Source organism: Lotus japonicus, chromosome 1 (assembly GCF_012489685.1).
Source record: "Lotus japonicus ecotype B-129 chromosome 1, LjGifu_v1.2".
In the NCBI taxonomy this organism is placed as follows: domain Eukaryota; kingdom Viridiplantae; phylum Streptophyta; class Magnoliopsida; order Fabales; family Fabaceae; genus Lotus; species Lotus japonicus.
In genome coordinates, this window is record NC_080041.1 from 68,049,600 (window position 1) to 68,067,648 (window position 18,049).

The 18,049-nt window shown below is 36.2% G+C and overlaps 1 protein-coding gene across 1 annotated transcript; it reads left to right on the plus strand.

Moving 5' to 3' along the window:
- Positions 1 to 19: 19 nt before the first annotated feature.
- On the plus strand, positions 20 to 8,671 carry LOC130743701 (uncharacterized). The gene is made up of 17 exons (XM_057595932.1): positions 20 to 284; positions 379 to 475; positions 583 to 704; positions 820 to 904; positions 985 to 1,117; positions 1,244 to 1,398; positions 1,504 to 1,621; positions 1,729 to 1,920; positions 2,015 to 2,223; positions 2,763 to 2,778; positions 3,099 to 3,192; positions 3,294 to 3,479; positions 3,937 to 4,041; positions 4,110 to 4,548; positions 4,646 to 5,574; positions 5,675 to 6,892; positions 7,008 to 8,671. The coding sequence occupies exons 1-17, from the start codon at positions 20 to 22 to the stop codon at positions 8,669 to 8,671; spliced, it is 6,027 nt and encodes a 2,008-aa protein (XP_057451915.1).
- Positions 8,672 to 18,049: the final 9,378 nt, after the last annotated feature.

An 18,049-nucleotide genomic window follows, 5' to 3' on the forward strand; every position in this document is an offset into this window, starting at 1 on the left:
GTGTTCATTAAGAAAGGAGATGTTTGTGAAGTGGGGTGATAAGTTTGTTGAAGGAAATGTTTATAAGATAACATTTGGGCGTTTAATTCCAAATATGGGAGCTTATCGTGCTACTGACCATCCCTATAAGATGTTTCTAATTGAGAAATCAAGTGTGGTATCGTGTGAAATATCTAAAATTTCAAGGTGGGGTTTATCACTCAAGAATCTGAAGAAGTTAGAAGGATTGGTTGTCAATCTGATTACCTTCTTGGTATGTGTATTGGATTCTTTTAGTCCATTTTGTTTATAGTGTTGAGCTTTAATATCTGTTTTCAGCTCACAACCTGATTTTTTCTGGATTATTATTAGTCTAATTAATTGTGGTATGTATTTTAGATTTCATCGGGTTATTGACTAACATCATTGAAGAAAGGACATGTGTGAAGAAAGGAAAAATGTCAAAAATGATGATAATAGAACTTTGTGATGACAAGTAATAATTTATCCCTTAGTCTTATCATTTATGTTAAATTTTTTATGTTCATGTTTTGTTAGTTATTGATTTCATTTGTATATTAATTTGTGAATGTTTTTTAACAGGGGAAAAGTTGAATGTGTGCTGTTTGACGACCATGCAAAATTTGTCACTGATTATGTTTCTTTACATTCCAATGAGGAATCTATCTTGGTGTTTCAACTTGCTAAAGTCAAAAAATTTAGAGGTATTGAAATGTAGTTCATTTATTAATAAGTGATATGTATGAACTGGTGTATATGATTGTGGAGAAAATTCTGTAAGTGTGAATATAAGTACTAATGTGAGTGTATACTTTGTAGGTCAAAGTGTCCTACAAGGTGTGGTTGGAGCTTCTAGACTGAGTTTCAATGCCCAAATTCCAGAGGTTCTTTCATTTTTGAATGGGTAGGCCATATTTTGAGTTGCTTATTCCTGGATTTCTTATAAATTGTTTCTATCTGATATGTTCTTGTGTGTAATTGTAGTATTGCATTGCATGGTTTCTCTGATGATGATCCAAATGAATTTAATGTCAATGAAGATGGGATTTCAATGGTTGATGATTTTATCAATAATTATCCTAGGAAGACTATCAAGTCATTGATTGAGACCAAAGAGGTGATTGTTCTACTTAAAATATTTTGATGTCTAAAAAAAGTTCAGGTTAATACATGTAATGAATTTATGAACTTAATGACCTAGAATTTATTACTGTTGTATGAAGTTTTATATTTTTTTTTGCAGGATGGAGATTTCATAATTAAGGCAAAGATTGTTAAAATTTTACAAGAAGATGGTTGGTGGTTCTTGGCATGCTTGTGTGATCGTGCTGTCATTATTGAGGACGATTTTTATTATTGTAGTGCATGTTTCTGCCGAGTGAACTATGTGTGTGCTAGGTCGGTTGCTTACTAATGTACCTATGTGATTTATGCAAAGTATATTTTATTTATAAATTTTATGATTGTACTCTTTGAATCAACTGTATTTTCTTTTGTTTTTAGGTTCAGGATTAAGGTACAAATATTTGATGGTTGTGATTCGATTGACATCGTCATGCCTGATCCAGTTGTTGAAAATCTGCTTAGTAAATCATGTAGGGATGTGCTGAATGAGATTGTGGTAAGAACTTTAGCGGTTTTAACTTATGATATTTACAAGTATGCTAAGTTCACATTTGTAATGTAAATTAGGGATTTTATTAAATATCTGAATTCTGCAATGTGTAGGATCCAAACAAGTCTGAGGTGTGTCCTTTGATTGAGCCAGGCTTGGTTGGCATAGATATGTTGTTCAAGGTTGAAAAGAGAATGATTAACCTATTTCACTATGAAGATCCATACCATGTGAAGCGCATTTGCAATCAAGCTGAAATAATTGATCTGTTTATGTTGAATGAAGCTATGGAAACCCCAGTTTTGGTGGGTTATTTTGACATAGTTGTTTCATTTTATAGTTAATATTACTATACAAATATTGTAGTTTATGCTGATATAATGAATTCCCTGTTTTTAGGCTAAGTTTCCTGGATCTTTTTCTGCTGTGAGTGTTGAGGACTATGATTTTGATATGGACTTTCTACTGAGTCCTGTGGATTTTCTACCAGCAGTGGAGAAGCCAAAAAGAGTATTTAGTGTAACTGAGTATGGCAGTTGTTCTAAGTCTTATAAGAGAAAGTTGGAAGAAGAATTCGATGAGCAAATGGATAATCATCGTGATAAGGGGCAAGAGTGGATGTGTGGAGGGGTTTAGAACTTTGTAGGTTCCTATTGTATTAGGAATGATTTCATGTGTTAATTTGTTAAAAGTATGGGTATGTCTTTTTGTAAACCATACAAATGTTTATTTGCTATAGTACATGCTTAAAGATCTGAAGCATTATTAGGTGGGTTGTAGCTTCTTAAGTTTTGTCGTATCTTATTTCCAATGATGTAATTTTGTAATGCTGATGTGCTAAATTACCTCCTTGGTAATTGTAAGATACATTGACCTATGTTTAAATTATGAATGAAGGAATATTAATGTTTACTTGTGTTGATTCTGTTATGTTTTATTACGATTCTGTGTATTCAAAATATTGTGAAAATACTGCACTCATTTGGTAATAATTATGTGGCCGCAGAAGTTTATTCATTTTGGTAAAATGGCAGCAAACTTGTGGAGTGTGTATCCAGTTTGTTGTACCTTATTGGAGGGTGGTATAATAAGTTATAGTTAAGCAATTGATGGTTACTTTAAGTAATGTTGATTCAATACTTTTTAGGAGGTATAACAGAATGGTGAGTTTGTAAATAAAGTGTTAGGCTATAATATTTCAAGCTTTTAAGCATGAGTGATACTTTTTGACATTGAAAATTAGTGTAATATGCAATAGGTAGGACAGGTGTGAAATGAAAGTTAAAGTCACATAAAGTTAAATATCAGAACAATGGTCTTTTGAGTACAGTTAGAGTTGTGATTTAAGGGTAGAGTCTATTTATAGTTATAAATGACTTCATTTGTATGCATTCGTGTAGTTCTGTTCCTTTGCTCCCCTTCTCTGTGTCCCAATATTGCTGAGATCTAGATGACTTGAATCAAAATTGTTTTGACTTTGAAGGTACTTGGCAAACTGGTTAAGTGTAGTAGTGAAAATATGAATGCTGATAAGGGTGTGGCTGAAGGCTTTAAAGGAGTCAAACGGGGCCGTGGAGGTGAAATCATATGTTTTCTTCCCATATCATTTGGATTGTATTATAGGTTTTAATTTTGTGATTATAAACTTGATGGATATTTGTGTGCTATATATCTATAGGTTATGAAGAGGATCATCGTTCTAAAGTTGAGGAGATGAGTAAGAGAGTTAAAACAAATTTTATTTCAAGACCTCGCAGCTCTATGGTCAAAGGTAGTGTGATAAACAGGTGGTGGGATCCAAATAAGTCTTCTTTGAGCATGTCTTCATTTGATGGTGCATGTTCGTCAGATTACATGATGCTTGGTATGTATATTGAATTGATTTCTTTCAAAGTAATATTTAATATATATGGTCTAAGTCGTGAGATTGAGGTTCATGAAGTGTTTGGTGAAATGCATTAAAATTATCTATGGGTTAAGGAATTCAGATTCTTATTGATTTTTTTATTATATGTAAGCTATCTGAGAAATATATAAGAATTAAAATTGATTTCAATTGTATACAGATTAAAACAGGATGGATCTTCATATTTTATAATTTAGAAGCATCGAGTATAGAAATATTATTTTGGCGTTTACTAACTGTTAATAATATAAATTTAGAGTGTCCTAAACCTTAATTTGTCCCATGTTTACTAATAAAAAAAAATTAGAATGTCCTAGAAAGAGAGTCCGTAATTTTAGTTTGATCAAAAACATATTTAAGTGATTTTTCTTTCATTTATAAGACATGAAAAAGTGATCAAATTTTGATATTGTAGATGAAATGGGATCACAAGTTAGTAGTAAGTCTAATGATGATGAGGAATCATCAAGTGAAGAAGAAGATGAGTTGCCTTATGAAGTCACTTCCAACGAGTTTGAAGGTAATCATAGTTCATTAACTTTATTCTTGTGTTTCATTGGTTTGATATTAATTTTTTTATATGGGTAGAATATGCTGATATTGGGGACATGAAGTATAGTTGCCAATATTGTGGCGCTTTGCATTGGTTTGCTGAAAGAACTGGAAATACCAAAATAACTAATCCAACAAAGTTTATGACATGTTGTCTAAAAGGAAAGGTATTAATTCCATTCCTTCAGAAGGCACCGGCACTATTATGGGAGTTAGTAATGGGCCATGATGTGCGAAGCCGCAATTTCATAGAAAACATCAGGTCCTATAATAGTGTATTCTCCTTTACCTCTTTTGGTGGCAAAATAGAAACTGGTCTTAATAATGGAGGTGGGCCGCCACAATTTGTGATCAGTGGACAAAACTATCATCGAATTGGTAGTCTATTACCAAAGATTGGAGAAAACCCCAAATTTGCGCAACTTTATATATATGATACCCAAAATGAAATTCAAAATAGGAGTCGGCATTTCAGGTACATTTGCAAAATCTTTATTTAATTTTAATGTGTAATTTTTAAACTAATGAATTAAATATTTTGAAGTTAATTATTTTTTATTGTTATTATGTAGAAATGTAGATAAAAATGGTGGGTTAAATGAGTCTTTGATCAAAGATTTGGGGGATATGTTTGATAAGTCAAATGTCTTGGTTCATTCATTTCGGATGGCTCGAGACTTTATTAGCCAAAATCCAAGTTGCAAAGTCTCTTTGAGATTGTTTCGAGATCGACCAAAGGATCCTAGGGTATATAATTTACCAACTGTTGATGAAGTAGCTGCGCTTATTGTGGGTGATTTTGATTCAACTGATTGTGGCCGCGATATTGTAGTTAGTGGTGTTGATGGAATTCTTAAACGAATTCATGAGACACATCCATCATTTTTACCATTACAATATCCTTTGCTTTTCCCTTATGGAGAAGATGGATATAAAGAAGACATTAAATTTCGTGATGATGGAGATAGGCGTGTATTTAAAAAGAGAGTGCGAGTTTCTTTGCGAGAATTTATTGCTTTCAGATTACATGAAAGAGTTTTTGAGGATTCAATGATCTTATGTTGTAGAAGGTTGTTTCAACAATTCTTGGTCGATTCATATTCAATGATTGAGGCACAAAGGTTATCATATATTAAAGCTAATCAGAAGACTATTCGTCGGGATTTTTTATCGGGGTTAGAAGAAGCAGTTAATCGTGGAGATCTTGATCCGAAATCTATTGGTACTAGAATTGTTTTGCCTTCTTCATTCACAGGTGGTAGGAGATACATGTTCAACAATTGTCAAGATGCAATGGCTATTTGCAAATTTTATGGTTATCCAGATTTGTTCATTACTGTTACTTGCAATCCTAAGTGGCCTGAAATACAAAGACATGTTTCTAAAAGAGGGTTGAATGCATATGATCGCCCTGACATAATTTGTAGGGTTTTTCGGGTGAAGCTTGACCAATTAGTGGCTGACTTAAAGAAAGGAATATATTTTGGCAAAGTGAGCGCTGGTATGTGTAATGTTTATTTTTTATTTTGTTGATTATTTAGTATCTAATTGGTCATTTAAAATTGATATGAAATTTATTATCTGTTTTGGATGATGTATAGGTATGTATACTATTGAGTTCCAGAAAAGGGGTTTACCGCATGCTCATATTCTTCTTTGGTTAGCCCCAGGGTCAAAGCTGAATACTCCCGAAATGATTGATTCTTTCATATCAGCTGAGTTACCTGATCCCATTGCATTTCCAAAATTATTTGATGTTGTGTCTACATATATGCTTCATGGTCCATGTGGTATTAGTCATAAGAAGTCTCCTTGTATGGTTAATGGTCGTTGTTCTAAGTATTTTCCGAAAAAATATGTCCAGAAGACATCATTTGATTTGGATGGGTACCCTGTCTATCGCAGAAGAAATACTGGTGTGTCTTATGAAAGAAGAGGGGTCCACTTAGATAATGGCTATGTTGTGCCTTATAATGCCAAATTGTTAATGAAATATCAGGCTCACATAAATATTGAATATTGCAACAAATCTAATTGCATTAAGTACTTATTTAAGTATATCAATAAGGGTGTTGATCGTGTGACAATGTCGATGAGTAATAAAGTTGATGAAGATGAAAAGGAGGTTGAAGTTGATGAGATTCAACAATATTATGATTGTCGATACTTATCACCTTGTGAATCTGCATGGAGATCATTGTCTTTTGATATTCATCACCATTGGCCTCCAGTTCAAAGATTGACATTTCATTTGCCAAAACAACAAGTCGTTATATATGGTGATGAAGAGCCTCTTGATATAGTGGTTAATCGGAAGAAAAATGAAGAAACTATGTTTACTGCTTGGATGGTTGCTAATAGAAGGTATGAACAAGGTAGACATTTAACATATGCCCAATATCCTAAATTCTACGTATATGATTCTAAGCAGAAAGAATGGAGACCAAGGAAAAGAAGATTTTCCATTGGAAGGATGAACTTTATACCCATTGGATGTGGTGAACTACATTATATGCGAATTCTTTTGAACTTGCAATGTGGATGCCAAAGTTATACTGACTTGCGAACTACTGATGGTGTTGTCCATTTATCATTTCAAGAAGCTTGCTTAGCACTTGGGTTGCTAGAAAATGATAAAGAGTTCGTAGATGGCTTAATTGATTGTTCAGAATTGTCATCTGGGAGATCTGCAAGGTTCCTTTTTATGGTTTTACTATTATCTAATTCCATGGTCAAACCTGGAGAGGTGTTTGATCAAACTTGGCGGCTTTTAGCTGATGGAATTTTATATGAAAAAAGAAAGTTAATGCTTAAACCAGGTATATTTTATTTTTTCAATTTAAATGTGGAGTCGAATTTTATAATATGATTAAAATATCATAATTTAAATATATGGATCTTATAACTAATAAACTTTGTTAATCATTTTGTTAGATTTGCTTATGGATGATGCTACATTAAGAACAAATTGTTTGATAGAACTTCAAAAAATGTTAGCTAGCAATGGAAAAAGCTTAAAAGATTATCCAACAATGCCATTTCCTATTTCTGGAGAAGTTCCAGAGTATGAGAACATCCTTTTATTTAATGAGTTAAGATATGATGTTGGTGAGATGGTTAAGAAGCATGGTGATCATGTTTGTAGGCTGAATAAAGAACAAAAATTGGTATATGATGAGGTTGTCAATGCAGTGGATAATTCTTCTGGTGGATTTTATTTTATTTATGGATCCGGTGGGACTGGTAAGACATTTCTTTGGAAAACTTTGACCTACAAGTTTCGTGGAGATCGAAAAGTTGTTTTAAATGTTGCTTCAAGTGGTATAGCATCTTTATTGCTTCCAGGTGGTAGAACTGCTCATTCCTTATTTGGAATTCCTTTGGTGCTAAATGAGGATTCATGTTGTAATATTAGAAAAGGGAGCAACAAAGCTGAACTTTTGAGGCATACCAGTATAATAATTTGGGATGAAGCTCCAATGGTAAATAAGTGGGCATTTGAGGGATTGGATAGAACTTTACGTGATATAATGGTTGTGAATAATCCAGAATATAGTAATAAGCCTTTTGGTGGGAAAGTTGTTGTGCTTGGTGGTGACTTTCGACAAACTTTACCTATAGTCCCTAAAGCAAGTCGTGAGGAAATTGTTATGGCAACAATTAATTCCTCTAGGTTATGGAAGTTTTGTAAAGTCCTAAAATTAACCAAGAATATGCGGCTAGGTGAGCTTGGTTCTGGGATTGATATAGAAGCAAGAAAGAAATTCAGCAAATGGGTACTTGATGTAGGAGATGGCAACTTGGGTGATTATAATGACGGAGAATGTAATATGGAAATTCCAAAAGATTTGCTACTTGAAGTTAAGGGGGATGCTATTGCAAGTATTGTAAATTCTACTTATCCTGATTTTGAATCCAGAGCTTTAGATGATAAGTACTTTACTGATAAGGCCATTCTTGCCCCAACTTTGGAGATTGTTGACACTGTGAATCAATATGTGTTATCTCGATTGCCTGGCAAAGAAAAAGTTTATCTTAGTTCTGATAGTGTTGTCAAAGTTGATGAAGATGTTAATATTGATGCAAATTGGATAACTATAGAGTTCTTAAATAGTATCAAGGGATCTGGCCTTCCTGACCACAAGTTATGTTTGAAAGTTGGAGTTCCTATTATGTTGATGAGAAACATTGATGTTGCTCGTGGTTTGTGCAATGGGACTAGGCTAATTGTTAAGAAACTACGTCCAAACTTAATCTATGGAAAAGTTTTGAATGGTAATAATCCTGGATCAGAGGCTTATATTCCACGTATGAGTATTGTCCCTTCAGATAGTGGCTTACATGTGAAAATTCAAAGGCGGCAATTTCCTGTTTGTGTTTGTTTTGCAATGACTATCAACAAAAGTCAAGGGCAAACTCTAAGTAAAGTTGGAGTTTTTTTACCAAAACCTGTATTCTCACATGGTCAGTTATATGTTGCAGTTTCACGTGTGAAAAGCAGAGAAGGATTAAAGATTTATATTGAAGAACAAAGTGAATCAGCGGTTGAAGTTACAAAAAATGTTGTTTATAAAGAAGTCTTCAAAAATCTAGGATAAATATTATATTTTATGTGTAATGTAAGCTGATCATGGTGTTCTGAGTGGTTTCTTTCTTAAATGATTTACAATGATGTTTTATAGACAATTGTTGATATTTTTGTTTTACACTTTTCAATGATGTTTTATATCTGAATAATTTAAACCACTTGAGACATTTTATTTTTATGTATTTTTTTTTACATCCATTTTATTATTATGTTTAGTAGTAAACAAAGTATAGTCTTTCATTTTTGTTTCTAATCAGATATTGACAGTGTTATAATATTTAAATCATTGATAAAAATTATAATAATCCATCATAAAATTATCATTTAATAATAAACTATTAGAATATATAAATTAATATCAAAGTAGTCTATATTTGATATCTCTTGAAATTTTGATAAACGATAAAATTGTAAATGATTTATGCTTATATTAAGTTGTTCAATATAATTAAAATTAGCCACCGTGCATCGCACGGGTCACTATCTAGTTCATTCCATAGGCTTAATGGGGTTGAGCCTGGATGCCATATTGCCATAGTCATTTATTTACGATTTTTTGTTGTTAAAGGATCAGAATTACGAGTCCGGATCCTCTGCAGCCGAATCCTCTCTCCATCTCCCTGCAGCACCAACTTAAGCCCTCCGATCTATCTAATGGCTCCAAACGCTGCTGTAGGACAAAAACACATGTGCACCCCATTTATTCAATCATGTTGCCATATTGTAATGAGAGTTATTTTCTATTTCTTTTACGTAATATTTTCTATTCTTTAAATCTTAGAATTTAACAAACAAAGATTTTTCGTATATCATATTTTATAAAAACTAAAAAATAAATAAATTAAATATGATATTCTGACTGTAAATATACATGAATATTTTATTTTATTTTTATGTAAACTGCAGGAATATTTGTATACCAAATTTATATTTATATTTACTAATTAATACCATAAAGTTTTTTTTACACTGTCAACCACTTATATTTTAAGAATGTGTCGTATAAATTAATTAAATTAAAATTAAAATATATAAAATATGAATAGAATAATTTATAATATTTTTTATGTTGCTCTTGCAATTTGGAGCCGTGTGTGGTGAAGACAAATGTCTCTCAAATAGTGCGGCTTCTAAAAATTGAACTCTAAACCTAGGGTTCAAACTGCCACTTCTTATCACTGCGACTGACAACCGTAACCAAATTATATATTCCTACAAATGGTAATCGTGAGATCTCTTATCTCATACTAAGTGATAGAAAGTGAACAAGGAATACCTCTAATTTAAATTTAATATTTAAAGAAAAATAAAAAAAAATCATGTAAATTTGAAGAATGTCTTATTTTAATTTTTAGTTTTTATAAAATATTTGTATGATTTACAAAATGTTTGTTTATTAAATTCCCAATACAATCACGATTGTGGGCTTGTGGCAACGTGATTGTCATTGAATAAATGGGGTGCACATGTGTTTTTGTCCTACAGCAGCGTTTGGAGCCATTAGATAGATCGGAGGGCTTAAGTTGGTGCTGCAGGGAGATGGAGAGAGGATTCGGCTGCAGAGGATCCGGATTCCAGAATTACGGGGTTAACGCCCAAATTTAAGAAAGTTTACTCCTAACATAAATGATTTTGTAAGAATCGAATAATTAAAAAATAGTTTATATTTCTTTGTTGTTCGAATCTTATTACACTTTTTATGTTATGAACCTTTAGCTTTGAGCGTTAGTCCTTAATTAATAAAAAAATATACAGAAATTATGTAAACACTCTAGAGTGGTTGTAAAGGCTGCTACGTCAGTTGATTTGATTGTGAGTTTCAGTCTAACCAATGGTCTTGAAGGGATACAATTTTTATAATAACCGGAAATTTCACATGCAGATCGAGCATATACATGCACAAACATGATAAACTAAGATACAGCATGATTCACGTTTATTTTGATTTTTTTTAGACTTGTCTTTCATTTCTATTTCATTTTCAATTAAATTTTTGGATTAAATATATTTTTGGTCTTTGTATTTTAGTAAATTATTGATAAAGGTTTATGGACAAGTTTTTTTAGAAACAAATCCTTAAGTTATGAAAATAGATAGGATTTCACCCCTTTAAACATTTTAATGATGATGTGTAATGTTGAGGTAAACATTTTAGATGATGTTGATTTTTTCAATTTTTTTAATGCGCACATGGATTTAAAAGGGACCAAAACCAAATGTGAAATCTTGGAAGACAATTAAACCGTATTTATCTTTCCTTCTTCCTCTATTATCATCACCGTCATCATCATGCATCCTTAAGCGGCTTATCAAAAAAATAATCATGCATCCTTAAGCGGGTATGGTCCGATCCGTGAATCCGATCAAACCGATCTGAATCGAGCACATTGTAGTGGGTTGGATTGGATCATTGATTTGGTTCGGATTTTTTTTACTAAATCCGATCACCATCGGTTCGGGTATCAGATTTAAGGATTGAAAAACCGATCAATCCGAACCAACCCAATGAATTGAGAATTTTCTTACATTAAGCTCAAACACTTTCAGCCCATTACATTACATATTTATACTTGTATTAGAGATGTTAGTTTTATTTGGATTATATGAATTTTATGTCTTTATTGAATGTTATGTTTTTTTAAAAATGTTGGACTTTTCTATATTTTTTATAATTTTTCACGTTCTTAGAATAATTTTCGTGCATATTTCCAAATAATATTCTTTTATTTCAAATCCGACCATCCGAACCGAATCAATCGAATTGAGATTGGGTTGGGTTGGTTCAATTTTAAAAGTAAAAATCATGAAATCTGAGCCAACCCAAACCGAACATGTTTGATTGGTTCGGACATTTAAACACCCTAAATCCGAACCAATCCGGTCTGATTACACCCCTACTTAACATCACCAAACTCAAATCCAAAATACACCAATAACCCCAAACCCAAAAACTATGAGGGCCTGTTTGGTGCGACGTATAGTATAAGGCCTGATAGTATAAGACCTTATAGTATTAGACCTGATACTATAAGCCCTGATAACTTTCTTATACTATCCAGCGTTTGACCATACTCTGTATAATTTACCATATCGTTTAAATTAATGCAATTTTATGTTTAGTGAAGTATTGAATAATGATATATAATAAAAATCAAATATAGAGGTGATTATAACGGTGGTGGCGGTGATGATGGAAGTGGTGGTAGGTTGGTGGTGGTGGTGGTAATGGTGGTAGGTTGGTGGCGGTGATGGTGACAGTGGAGATAGGTTGGTGGCGGTAGTGGCAACGATGGTGGTTGTGGTGGTGGCGATGATAGGGTGGTGGTGGTGGTGGTGGTAAGGCGGTGGCGGCTACGGTGGAAGGTGGAGGCAATGGTGGTGGTGGTGGTGGCGATAGGGTGGTGGTTGTGGTGTTGGTGGTGGCGGTGGTGGCAATAGAGTGGTGGTGACGATTATGGTGGTGGTGACGATAAGATGGTGGTTGTGGTGGCGGCAACACCGGTGGCGGCGGTGGTGGTGATCGGGTGGTGGCAGCGATGGTGGTTGTGGCGTTGGCGATGATAGGGTGGTGGTAAGGCGGTGGCGGTGGCGGCTGCAATAGGGTGGAGGCGACGGTGGAGGGTGGAGGCAATGGTGGTGGTGGTGGTGATAGGGTGGTGGTTGCAGGTGTTAGTGGTAGCAATAGAGTGGTGGCAGCGATTATGGTGGTGGTGGCGATAGGGTGGTGGTTATGGTGTCAGTGGTGGCGGTAGGGTGGTGGTGGTGGCGGCGGTGGTGATCGGGTGGTGGCGGCAACACCGGTGGCGATGGTGGGGCCAATGGTTGTGTAAGTTTGTAGCAATGGAGGGTGATGGTGATGGTGACTTATACCTGACAACCTTATCATGTCTTATCCATCACTCACATGATGAATTAAATAATGCGTCATTTTAACGTATAAGGGGACTTTGATGGATAAGCTTATACAATACAATGTCATCACCAAACAATGGATAAACTCATAATGTATTATATAAGCTTATACTATCATGGTTAATACGGCGTGCCAAACGAGCCCTGAGAATAGCAAGTGTCAAACTATGAAGTGGTTTCCGTTGTTCGTCAACGCACAATTCATTTTTTTTTGGACAATTAATATTTACACTTAACACACTTTGCCCACCCCTACCACTATAAGAAAACAATCCAGTAGAGACCGCAAATATGTATCTATCAGTGGCTGAAAATACACATCAATTTTTTTCTTTTGAATTATCGGGCCCAAGAATAATCAATGTCAAAAACATGTAGGGAGTTGTCATGCATATATAGTTCACGAGGAAAATTATAAGGGGTAACAATTACCAGCCAACAAGAATAAGGTTTTATTGCATTACTTAAATGACATGAAACCATTAGAAGAGATGAAAATGATAAGGAGTGAAGATGGTGGGAGATGATGAAAATTAATTTATTTTTACTTTAGTCTGTTTATAATCCATGTAGGAAATAAAAATTAACACATAAGAAACTAAAAATTAATTTACATAAATGAAATAAATAATTCCATGTCATTTAGAAAGTCCACCTGAGCAATACATACCATCAATCACTAAAATTGGTGGAGAGATGGAAAACATTTTATTTTCATAATTTATGGATTTATTTATAAGAAAAATTTGTTCAGCTAGAGACTTATATCTATAATTCACTTAAATATAGGACAAAAACATATTTAACCATAGTTTTTTCTACTACTTTTTATTGCATAAGTTATTATATCTTTTATCTTTTATTCCTACATTCAATATTACTTTTAGGTGCACATTTTCCTCACTATTTAGACACAACTCACAAGTGTCCTTTTCATCTACCTTCCCAAATTTGAAATTACTCCTTGCTCAATTTTTTTTAACATCAGCCAGCAGCCGGATACGTGAATATAAATTAAATGTGACATTGTCAACAACTCAATAATTTAGTCAAGAAACATCAGCTGATCATAATGGAACAAAATAGATAATAGATCGATTAAGTGTGGGTCACCATACTGGAAGAGGAACTGTGTATTTGAAATCAATGGACTCTAATATTAACAGAACCTTATCTTATATTATAACTGGATTTCGGTTCATTTTTATGTAAATCTCCGTTTGCATGCTCATGGACGAAACTACTTATAATAAAAATGGAACAGTCGCTATACGAAGAGGAAAAAAGATCTTCAATAAAATTATATTTATTATTTTTGAAATTTTTGCAGCGTTCCTTTAATTTTTTTTTCTATGTAATAAGTTAAAAAAAAAAAATTGTAGATATCTCTGTAGTGCAAAAATCCAACCAACGCTAGCTCACAATTTTTAAAAAGAGAGAAATAATTATGAATGTGATAAATATAATAAGTTGTTTATCGAATGTCTGCATTATTTGTATAATTAGGCATAAATTTTTGCCTGAAATAATTTATTCTAGTTTCATCCATAATATTTGGACCAGCGCTGGTTCATGTACCGTTAAATAGTGTTAGATATATACCATACACTAATAAATTGTAGAGGTTAGAAATTTTCATAAATTGCTGAATAGAGCTCTAGCCAATGCGGAATGGCGGGTTGGGTTCCCTAATGGGTCTGTAGAGATTCTACCCCGGCAGCACTCGGATCATAGTCCGCTTTTCCTCCGGTGTTTCCCTAGACAGACTCGACTTGTTAATAAGCCGTTTAGATTTGAGGCCGCTTGGATGGATCATCCACAGTATCATCAGGTTGTTTCAGAGGCTTGGCAGAAGGGGATTCCGTGGCTTTCTTCATCTCTTAGGCATGTGCAAGAGGACTCGCTTAGCTTTAACAAGCACGTCTTCGGAAATATCTTTCAGCGGAAGCGTTTGGTGGCTGCCCGGATTCTTAATACTCAGCAGCGACTAGAACAGGTTGATTCTGCAGCACTTTATCGACGCCTACAGGAGCTAAGGAAAGAGCAGGAACAGATTTTGGCGCAGGAGGAAATGTTGTGGTTTCAAAAATCCAGGGAAAAATGGGTTAAGTTTGGGGATCGGAACACGGCATTTTTCCATGCTCAAACGGTTATTCGTCGACGGCGAAACCACATTCAGGGTATCACGCTAGCTGATGGAAGCTGGTGCACCGATGCTGAGCACCTCAGGGTGGCGGCCCATGAGTTTTACACTAACCTGTTTGCTACTTGTGAACCTGTGGATCCTAGTTGTATTTCTACTCCGCAGTTAGCGTCCTTTCCGGCAGATGGTATTACGGACTTGGTTAAACCTCTTTCTAAGGAAGAGGTGTTTGTGGCGATCCAGCAAATGGGTTCTTTCAAAGCCCCAGGGCCGGATGGTTTTCAAGCCTGTTTCTACAAGAGGTATTGGGAGGTGGTTGGGGACTCGGTTTTCTCCTTTGTGCATGATGCTTTTGAGCTTGGTCACTTCGATCCAGTCATATCTGAGACTCTTATTGTTCTTATTCCCAAGGTGGATAATCCTAAGTCTTTTAAGGAGTTGCGGCCCATCAGCTTGTGTAATGTTCTCCACAAGCTCATCTCCAAGGTCTTGGTTAACCGGATCCGCCCGTTTTTGAATGATTTGATTAGCCCGTATCAGAGTAGTTTTATCCCTGGTCGGAGTACTACAGATAATGCTATTGTTCTTCAGGAGGTCGTTCACTCAATGATGAAGACGAATCGACGCGAAGGAGATGTTATTTTTAAATTGGATTTGGAAAAGGCCTATGATCGACTTGACTGGCGGTTCCTGGAGAGTACGTTGGTGGAATTTGGCTTTCCTGACAAATGCATTCGGCTAATTATGTTTTGTATGACATCAGTACAGCTGTCAGTTCTTTGGAATGGAGACAGACTCCAGGGGTTTAACCCCAAGCGAGGGCTTCGTCAGGGAGATCCTCTCTCGCCTTATCTCTTTGTCTTATGCATGGAAAGGTTGAGCTCTCTTATCTCATCGGCGGTTCAAGATGGGAGGTGGCAACCTGTGACAGTGAAGGGTTCTACCCTCCAACTGTCGCATCTTTTGTTTGCTGATGATCTTCTCCTTTTTACTAGGGCTTCGGTCGCGCAGGTTACTTTGGCTAAGGAGATTCTGGCATCTTTCTGCCATGCTTCCGGGCTCCGTGTCAATGAGGGAAAGTCTATGGCTATGGGTCAAAGGAACTTATCGCAACTAATGAAGACCAGGATGTCTGAGATTACAGGGATCCAGTTTTCTCCTAACATTGGTAAGTACTTGGGTTTCCCTATCTTCAATAAAAGGGCAACTCGAGGGGACTTCCAGTTTATGGTCGACCGTGTGACTACCCGAGTTTCTGGTTGGAAGCATAAACTTCTTAATCGGGCGGGCAGACTTACTCTGGCTCAATCTGTTCTTTCCTCTATGTCCACGTATTGTATGCAACATGTTTGGGTTCCTACTGGTGTTTGCAATGATATCGACGCTGTGGTTCGACGGTTCGTTTGGAAGGGAACGAGGACTCAGGGGATTCCGTTAGTAAATTGGGATACTGTAGCTCAGCCTCAGAAATATGGGGGTTTGGGCTTGCGTCAGGCTCGTGATCATAACATTGCGCTCCTTGGTAAGAATGTGTGGCAGCTCATTAATAATGAGAGCAAGCCCTGGGTAACTTTGGTCAAGGAGAAGTATGGTGTGCAGGGTAACTTTCTGTCGTCGCCGGTAAAGAGCGGCTCCATTGTGTGGCAATCCATTCAACGCACCCGGGATGTGATACGGAATGGCTTTTCCTTCAAGTTGGGTGATGGTGAGTCCCCATTTTGGTCTACAGAATGGGTTGGGAACTTCAAGTTATGTGACTCGGTTGTGGCCATGGATATTCATGATGTTGGCATACCAATTCGTGCTGTAATTGTTGATGGTGCTTGGAATCTTTCCCAGCTTTATACTAATATTCCTAGTGATCTTCGTGAGGCGATTGGTGCTCGTGAGTGTGTCTTAAACACACGGGTGCCTGACTGCATGGTGTGGACAGAGCATCAGATGGGCAGTTATACCGCGAGCTCCGGGTATCACTGGCTGATTCAGGAGCGTTGGAAGCACGACCCCAATCCTCCACCAACGCTGGATTGGAATTGGATATGGCGCATCAAGGGCCCTTTTAAAATCCTCTTCATGATATGGCTTTGCTGCCATAATGCCCTGCCGGTTAATCTCTTGCGGTACCGTCGGAATATGGCTGCGTCACCGCTGTGCTCCCATTGCAATCTTTATCCGGAATCGGTGTTGCACTGTCTCCGCGACTGCTGGTTCGCACGTCGAGTCTGGCTTAAGCTGGGTCTTCCTCCAAATCATGTGTCTTTTGCGACTATGGAGCCTCGAGATTGGCTTCAGCGTTTGCTTCCCCACGCGGAAGCTACGACTTTGACAGCCATTTGGGGAATTTGGAATGCCAGAAATCAAGCTTGTTTGGCTCAGACCATAATTCCTGAGGAACAGCTTCTTCGATCAATTCAGGAGCATCGTACTCTGATTTTGAATGTGTGGCCTGCTTCGCATTCGGTCTCCCCGCCTCGCCTGGTCTCGTGGAAGGCTCCGTTAGCTCCTGCGGTGGCAGTTAACTGTGACGGTAGTGCGTTGGGGGTCCCGGTGCGGTTGGGTTTTGGTGGCTGCCTGCGCGCAGCGAGCGGGGACTGGCTCTCGGGTTTCATGGGACATCGTACGCGAGGCAGCGTGTTGAAGATGGAACTCCTTGCTATTTTTCATGGTTTGGAGCTGGCCTGGCAGCAAGGGCATAGGCGACTGGTGTGCTATTCTGATTCTATGTTGGCTGTTACTTTGATTCAGCATCCTCCTTCCCATCATCATGAGTATGCTGTCTTGATTTTTAACATTTGTGATCTCCTGCGGCGTGGCTGGATTGTTCAAATTGAGCACACTTTGCGGGAAGGAAATGCTTGTGCAGATTTTCTTGCTAAAGCTGGTGCTTCGCAAGATCTCGAGCTCCTTCATCTCCAGGACCCATTGCCTGGCATGGCGCCCTTGCTTTTGGCAGACTCTCTAGGAATAGGGACTATTAGGCTGTAGCGTGCTTTGTTTTGTTTTTCCCTTTTGTTCTCTTTGTTGTTAGCATCAAAAAAACTACATAAATTAAAAGACGATGATTCAATGGTGTAAAGTTTTTTTACACCGTCAACCAATCAAATTTTAAGGATGTGCTATGTCAATTAATGAAATTAAATAAAAAGAGAGATTTTCTCACATCCTTAAAATCTGATTGGTTGACAGTCATAGAAATTAAGCTCAATTACTAATATATGGTATACAACAATATTTGAGATTCACGAATCATATTTGTATTTGCCCTCATTCTAATTAAACAAATCACCATAAATTATTATTATAGTAGGTTCAAGTGCTATAAATAGACATGAG